This window comes from Haliotis cracherodii, unplaced genomic scaffold (genome assembly GCF_022045235.1).
Source record: "Haliotis cracherodii isolate W230 unplaced genomic scaffold, xgHalCrac1.p SCAF_24, whole genome shotgun sequence".
NCBI lineage: Eukaryota > Metazoa > Mollusca > Gastropoda > Lepetellida > Haliotidae > Haliotis > Haliotis cracherodii.
In genome coordinates this window covers 1,981,942-1,990,132 of record NW_027266280.1, presented here as the reverse complement: position 1 = coordinate 1,990,132, position 8,191 = coordinate 1,981,942, and the positions used below count along the sequence as shown (strand labels likewise).

At 40.4% G+C, this 8,191-nt stretch overlaps 1 protein-coding gene across 1 annotated transcript; it reads right to left on the bottom strand.

The window, feature by feature from the left end:
• Window positions 1–1,835: 1,835 nt before the first annotated feature.
• On the bottom strand, window positions 1,836–7,829 carry LOC139472560 (U3 small nucleolar RNA-associated protein NOL7-like). Its single transcript, XM_071255032.1, has 6 exons — window positions 7,769–7,829; window positions 5,696–5,925; window positions 4,954–5,094; window positions 3,585–3,649; window positions 2,464–2,582; window positions 1,836–1,840 (listed from the first exon to the last, which is right to left on the bottom strand). The coding sequence occupies exons 1-6, from the start codon at window positions 7,827–7,829 to the stop codon at window positions 1,836–1,838; spliced, it is 621 nt and encodes a 206-aa protein (XP_071111133.1).
• Window positions 7,830–8,191: the final 362 nt, after the last annotated feature.

Below are 8,191 nucleotides of genomic sequence, written 5' to 3'. Positions count from 1 at the left end.
ATGTCATCATGACAATGGGATCGATGACATGCATCAACCAAGTCAGCGAGCCTGATCACCCGATCCCGTTAGTCGCTTCTTACGACAAGCATTGTCGCCTTTTACGACAAGCATTGTCGCCTTTTACGGCAAGCATGGGTTGCTGAAGACATTGTCTACCCCGGATCTTCACGGGCCTTAACAGATATGTAGCCAGTATGACGTACAATGCGATGGCCGATAAGAAAAATGTGAAAACGTAAACATAATCTTTTTAGGGCTGTATATGTCATAACCCAATCGAACCGCCGTCATATCGCTGAAATATTGCTGAGGCTGGTGTTAAATAACAAACAAACAAAAACAACCCAAAAGAATCTTAAAAGCGCTAACGAGGAGGCGTGGCTTAATTAGCATAGTTGGCTAGGCCTGCAAGCTGATTGGGTATTACCAACAGCCGGGTGCAGAATATACGCGATCGTTTCATTGGATATGGCGAGGCCTGTGTTGTATATATAATAGTGTGGATTCCATATATGGGAAGGGTGTGACTGGCGGGCTCGTGTCAAGTTGCCCTGGTTTAACGTGAATTATATCATTTTAACATCGAGTGATATTTTCCTTTTCAATTTTAGGGGCGCGGGTCCACACCCCCTCAATCTGTGCCGTTCTGAAGATAGTGAGTGAGTGAGTTAATATTTAACGTCACATCGGCAATATTTCAGCCATATCGTGACGAGAATTAATACATTAATAACATATAAGTATATATACTTTATAAAAAAACTGTCAGCAAAGGACAGTACAATAACTAGAATATCACAGAGTGTATTAAAACTAGTTGAGGAACATATAAAAGCAGAAAGAATTAACAACACAATATAAAAATGGGCTAGAGATCGTCAGTAACTAAAGGGAGATCACCATACCAGGGACCATGGGGACTTACAGTGCCTTTGCTTCCTGCACGGGTCCTGGCTGGACGTTCTGAAGATAGATATCGATTGATCTTTGTAGGCAATTAGTGATAACTTATCAGAACAGAACTGTCACCTACAGTCACACATCTCACAACACCATGTACCTGCAGTAGATTACTGCATAGTGTTTGCCAGCAGTCAGTCCGGGTACTATAAACCACTCAGCCATGTGTATAGTGTAATGTAACATGTTAGCAAGTGACACGGATTCACAGAGTCTATGACAAGTCACTTCATCTTTATAGTGCTATTGCAAGACAACAACGGGGTATTGTCATTTGGAGAAAATATACTAATCAAACGAACCAAGCTGTGTTTTGCAATCACTTGTAACCCACGCGTCCAAGATGGGGATCATCCTGATTATTTTCGTCACTATTGTCGGTCACAGCTAGATGTTACTTATCCTTCTTCGGAAAAAAAACCCATTCCATGATAACTCGAAAACTACTGTCACTGTCAGAATCGGACATAGAGGCAAATTGTGAGTGAGTATGGTTTTACGCCGCTCTTAGCAATATTCCAGCTATATGACGGCCGTCTGTAAATAATTCAGTCTCGACAAGACAATCCAGTGATTGATATCATGAGCATCGAGCCTGACCACCCGATCTTGTAAGTCGTCTCTAACGACAAGCATAGTCACCTTTTAAGGCAAGCATGGGTTGCTGAAGACCTATTCTATCCCTGATTTTTGCGTGTCGACTGAACTTGTGAATTTGCAATTTTAAGAGTTGCCAGTCCAACAGGATTGGCAGTTTCAAAATCCAACGGGAACTCTGGTAAAACACAGTTCTGTTGAAGTTGAAGGGACGTAAATACTTCGAGTTATCCAAGGTTCGACACAACCGAAAATGATGAATAAAGAAGGAATTCTCAGTCTGCCACATCAAAGTTCAACACAACAGTGTTTGACTGTACCTTTGAATACAGACCTACATCTGCCTTGTTTGTAAACAAACTTGGCTGATCATTCACACATGTCATTCACAAGCTAGTATATTTAATCATAATTAGAAATTATTTTTTTTTAAATAAGAAAAAAACACTGGCAAATAATTCTATTTTTAAATCCACACTTTATGAACATCATGGAGAGAATGTAACATCCTCTGACAGATGCAACACAGTCCCTTAAACATGACTGACAGGTTTTGGGAGCATGATAAAAAAAATAAATTCTTAAGTTAATTCCTAATATAACTTTTGAGACATGTCCCCTTAAAAATCATAAAAGGTGACTAACAATAATTTGAGATTTTTTTGGTCTGGTGAATTCTACTTCACAATCATCAAAAAGCAGAGATTTGGGGTTTGTCAGGTTGACTTGCATTTTCACTCAACTCTTGTATACCCACCTAGGAGATTGCAGTAATATTTGGAGCAAAAGGATGATGACTAAAGTTGTTCTTGTTATATATTGCCTTCAACTGTAAATCCCTGAAAAGTTGACTTTGAACTGCTCCCTACATATGTCAAAAGTGATGTTATGTGCAATACTTACTTGATTCTCTCCTTCTATGGTCACCATAGAGACGAGAATTCCTGAAGTTTGCAGCAGATTGAGATATGGCCATTCTCTTTCTCAGGTCTTTCAATGGCATAGCCTTTATGCCAGTCTCACTAAAACATATACAGAAGAGTGTCATTTGGGGTCAATGACGGATAAATATGCAAATTAAATAGGTCAGGTAGCTATTACTTACAAACAAACATGGCGTCGCCCTTGTCTATCGGTGCCCAGGTCAGAGCTGACCATGTGTTTGTTATCATTATCAAACATAAATAGTCTGAGACGACAAAAGTCTGAGAAACAAGTGTCAGCTGGAACTGTATCGCCTGTTGTCACGGTCTGACAAATTACTAACCTATTGACATAAACCAATGCACACACACCAGGAGTGAGTGAGTTAGGTGTTACACCGCTTTTAGCAATATTCCTGCAAATATCACGGCGGGGGACACCAGAAATTGGCTTCATAGATTGCACCCTTGTTGGAAATCAAACCCGGGTTTTCGGCATGACGAGCGAACGCTTTAACCACTAGGCCACGAGACCGCCCCACACACACCAGGAAAACTGTCTGTGAGAGATGAGATTGAGAATACTTTTTTGATGACAAAATTTAAGAATGACATTATAAGAGGTTATCAAACCTGTGCTATTGGGGAAGTTAAATATCCTGTATTGGGATCTAGGAATGAACATCGTAATTAGCGAGGCTAAAATAGCTATTAAAATTAGAACGAGTAAGGTAGCTGCTTTTAGAAATGGGCTTCAGGTGGGAAATCGAACCTGGGCCTTGGGCGTGACCAGCGAACACTTTAACCACGAGGCTACAAAACCATCCCCATTAAAATTACAGGCAACAGAATCTATTCTCAGTTACAGAACAGCACAGACAGGTTAACTCCAACAAATCAGACAAAGAAGGATTAAATACGTCACCAGCAAATGTCCAAATAAGTCAACCCTTTATTATTACCATGACAACATGTGTATAAGTCTTAATGTTCAGGTATGTGTGTCAGACCTCTAACTATTTAACCTATTTATAATGTGATATATCCAAACATGACTTCTGGTAAAATATTCAAAATATTTTCTGAATAATCAGATCTTACCTGTCAACGAAACCTGTCTTAAGAGGTAGATAGTCTTCAGTTTCTTCAAACACAGTTGACTGTTTCTATATACCTTGATCTGCCCATGAAATAAGGATAGGTGGTGAGGTGAAATGTGGTCGTCATATTCAAGATTATTGCACTCCAATAACAATGCAGACATGAGAGTGCCTGACTGTACTCGCCCGGATCAATGCCTGTAATATAGTGAAAGCCCAGTGAGATGCCATGATGCAAGTTAAACAGATACCCCACTCCAACACATCTAACAGTGTTCCTGTTTACTGGTAATTACCAGTTTTTTTACTGGTAAAATTAGGCTTGGACCGGTAATTCATGTGACTGGCAGTTCCTGTGAACCGGCAAATAAATACCTTACAAATCTTTGTTGAACAAAACATCGGCAATATTCATGTAAGTATATTTTGGAATGAAGTCACCTAGTCTAGGGTTTCCCCTTGTCATTTCTTGTGCAAGGAAATAACATTAAGGTATATATTTGTAGCGACTTAGTCTCAAAATATTAAAAAAAGAAGAAGAGAGAATTAGGGCTGAACTTTGTGTGAATGACGTGTAGATCTAACTAAGCTACTTCAGAGATGACGTCATTGCATTGAACATGTTGTTGAAGAAATTAAAACCAGGTAATTTGCATACGTTTATTTAATTGTTACATATGTTTTGTAATTTATTGAAAGTTGTGACTGACAAAAAGAAGTGGAGACTGGTAATTTTTAGAGTTGCCAGTGCATTGGACTTGCAGTTTCAAAAGCCAACGGGAACACTGAATTCTATCATCCCATACTGGCTTCCACAGCAGATATCATTTAGAGGCGGTCAAGAGATATCGCTACAATGAAATTTCATCACAATGCGTAGCAGATCTTACCATCAGTAATATCTCTGCCATTGAAGCTGTTACGCTATACTGTTTTACACTGGTAATTACTTTTGACAAACTGGAAATGTTAGTCACAAGACTTTGGACTTAAAACAGAATCTCACCCAATAAAATCCTTCACAAGCTGTAGAGCTTTAAAGTTTTAAAGACAAGTGTTGACATATCGGATATCAAAACACACTCAGGTGAGAATCTCTATATTATTACAAAATATATCACAAGAAATGAGTGAATGAGTATTGTTTTATACCACCTTTAACATTATTCCACAATTATTATGGTGGGGGACACCAAAAACAATATGACAAAGATACGTATCTATTAATACATCAATATATCACAATACTTTATATGAATTACAAGTAACAGGGCTGTAAATATGACATATACACTGTATATGCATTATGCTCAATTACTTTTAAGAAAGAACGTAATTATGGACATAAATACAACCAAATTTGTCAGAACAGACAATGGAATGGTTACCCTGTTTTTGTCTTCATGTTTCTTTTTTTCTTTATCTGTTTCCTTCTTTTCCTCACTGAGTTTTTCTGGAAGACTGTTCAGGATTTCATCCGGCAAACGAGACACAGCTTCCAACTTTATCCGCTTCAAGAATGTAAAGTTAAGTAGTATAATTGACAAAGTTCTAAATAGCACATAATGTCAGAGAAATATTGGTTCAGGAACAAATTTTGAAAAAAACGTAACAGGTGGATGGGGTTTTTACTGTGTGTTCAAGATTATTGCCCTCATATAGCAGTGTGCATGCATGTGTGTGTGCGGCTGGCTGATCTGGCCAATTTCATAGTGCCAGCCCACTGAGATACCATGGGTCAGTTTTACATGGATACCCCACGAAGACAGTTTTCAGACTTTGAGTCGACCAGCGCCAAGCAGGGTAACAAGATGAACCATCTATTAACGTCTTTTGGTTTGATGCAACCGGGGATCAAACCACTGACGCTCTATCCAACACCAATCTGGAAAAACGTGTAGCAGCCACAAAAAGTCTGAGTCCCTTGATGGGATGCGAACGATGGACCTTCTGATCTGATGTCGGACATGACCAAATCTTGATCTTGTATACATGACAAGAAGTTAAGATACAAAGATGTTAATCCCGTCAGCAAGTTGACAAGGTGAGGATGTCATCTGTGGACATCTTGCCCTCAATACACGGACAAGCCTTATACAGCACACTAACTACCTTTTGTTCCTTAAACTTTTCATCTCTCTGTTTTCTCTTTGTTTTCAACTGGAGTTTTTCCTCTTTTATCTGTGTCATTGCTTGCCTCATCTGGGAAAGGGCTGTTGCCCGGGTCTCTGAGAAGCCCACATCCTCAGGAGCAGCATCACTGTCATCTTCGTCACTGGCAACATCATCATGGGCTAATTCCAAGTCCTCATCATCATTTGATGAACCTTCTCCAGTGGACACTGTAACCAATACTTTGTTTGTTGTTTAAAGCCACACTTAGCTGAAGTCCAGCTACTTGTTGGCTGCATGTAAATATTCTAGTCTGGACCAGACATTCTAGTAAACAATATTATGAGCAACAATCCACAACGTTGGTGTACAATGACAATCAAGTTCATTTAAAGAGGAAAGATAAGGATCGTAAGGATCGTAAATAGTTGTTTAAATGGCAAGGAATCCTCAACCCTAAGGATCATGAGGGGGTCAGAGCTCCAGATAAGCTTTTGGTGTTGTGGGTATTTTACCCATGCATTTTAAAATCATTGGGTATCAGTAATTCTATCTGGGTTTTCAAATTTCTGTTACCCACTAGTTTTTACACATGTGGGTATTTAAGTTAAATATTTAAAAACACTATTCATCTAGTCCCTGCAAACTGGTGTCGTGTGGGTTCGAGAGCTTTATAGGACTCAAAAATACCACGATACTTCCACACGAAAGTGTGATGGCAAATGATCATTATGTAACTGTCATGTGGAGTTTGGCAAGGTTGACGGAATGCCCGTTTATAATTTCAAAATAAGTTGCTGATTTGCTAATCGAATACGCTCCGGTAATGCACCAGTTACACCCGGGTGTCATACGAGTTACACTCCAGCGATGCTCTGGTAAACCTCCGGTAATGCACCAGCTACACATTGTTGTCGTTCGAGTCACATACCTTTATGACATTAATAGGAGAACTAAATATATTTTTTGCAGGATGTTTGTAAACTCGGAAAAATAACCACAACTATATGGTGCATCGTATATCACAAATTATGTACGCACGTCCTACATATATCACAATATGTCGTGTATCTTGTATATACCGACGCATTTCGAAAACGCAAGTTGTTATATTTGGCGTAATGTCCCAAAAGTCAAAAGTTGTTCTGTGCATGAGATAATCAAACAACAATGTCTCCACAACATCATCAGGGGTGGTATAATGACACGCAACAACAAGTCACTGTGCCTGACCAATTGTAAGCTGGAGCTCACGTCTAACTCGGAATCACCACGGGTTTGAATATTACATTGTGGAAATTATTGTTGAACCAAAACCCACCTTCTAATTGTCATGGGGGCACGGGTGGCCCAGTCGTCTAAGGCGCCGCGATTCGCTGTGCAGAGTTGCGTCCCTTGGGCACGCCAGAAACCTTTGATTGTGGGTTCGAATCCCGGTTCGCCCCGATTATGTTTCTAGGTTTGTCAGCACCATACCCGTGCTCGTGGGTTTCACCGAAGTGGTAAACGTCTGAGACCTGCATCACTTCGGGCTTTCCTCCCACATTAAGCTGACACGCCGTGATATAACTGGAATACTGTTAAAAGCGGCGTAAAACCCAACTCACTCACTCACTCTTATTGTCATTTTATTAAACATCTTATTTTAGAATCTAAGTTTGCAAGCACAACATTAGAGTGAGTGAGTTGGGTTTAACGCCGCTTTTAACAGTATTACAGTTATATCGCGGCGTGTCAGCTTAATGTGGAAGGAAAGCCCGAAGTGATGCAGGTCTCAGACGTTTACCACTTCGGTGAAACCCACGAGCACGGGTACGGTGCTGACAAACCTAGAAACATAAACGGGGCGAACCGTGATTCGAACCCACAATCATAAGTTTCTGGCCTGCCTAAGGGACGCAACTCTGCACAGCGAATCGCGGCGCCTTAGACGACTGGGCCACCCATGCCCCCCCTCCCCTCCCCCACCACCACCACCACATTAGAATAAATGAGTTGAATTGTTGATAAATGTGCTCTTTGACTGGTAGAATAGGAATTATCGTTCTTGGTTGAAGCAGCATGGCGAGGCACCTGTCTCCATTAGGCTTGTGCCAGAATGGCGCGAGTTGGTCACGATGAATTCAGACGGCATTCAGCATGGAGTGTGTCCGCCATTAGCGTTAACTGTCACACATCATGTAACACGTGTTTCTGTTGACGTACATCACATAAAAGCCTGTTGTCTGTGATTCTTGTTCTGTATATAATGTTTTGTTGATCCCAATTTAGAGGGAAGGAATATGGCATAGAGACTGACTGTTATAAATGAAAACCACTCTCCATTATATTCAGGGACCCCATTTAGGAGGTTAACGCAGTGTTGAACAGTATTCCAGTCATTTCACGACGTGTCAGCCTCATGTGTCGTACACGTTTAGCACTGGTAAAAACAGTCAGAGCGTGGTGCTTACAAATTGGGATCTGGGATTCGAACCCACGCTCAGGGATCCAGGC

Excerpts from the sequence above, each read along its gene's own strand:
- LOC139472560 (XM_071255032.1), bottom strand. The coding sequence starts at position 7,829 with ATGCCGTCTGAATTCATCGTGACCAACTCGCGCCATTCTGGCACAAGC. Across the intron at positions 5,926-7,768 it reads CACAAGCCTAATGGAGACAG|TGTCCACTGGAGAAGGTTCA; the intron begins GTGCCTCGCCAT and ends TATTGGTTACAG. Across the intron at positions 3,650-4,953 it reads GGGTAACCATTCCATTGTCT|AAACAGTCAACTGTGTTTGA; the intron begins GTTCTGACAAAT and ends CAAGGTATATAG.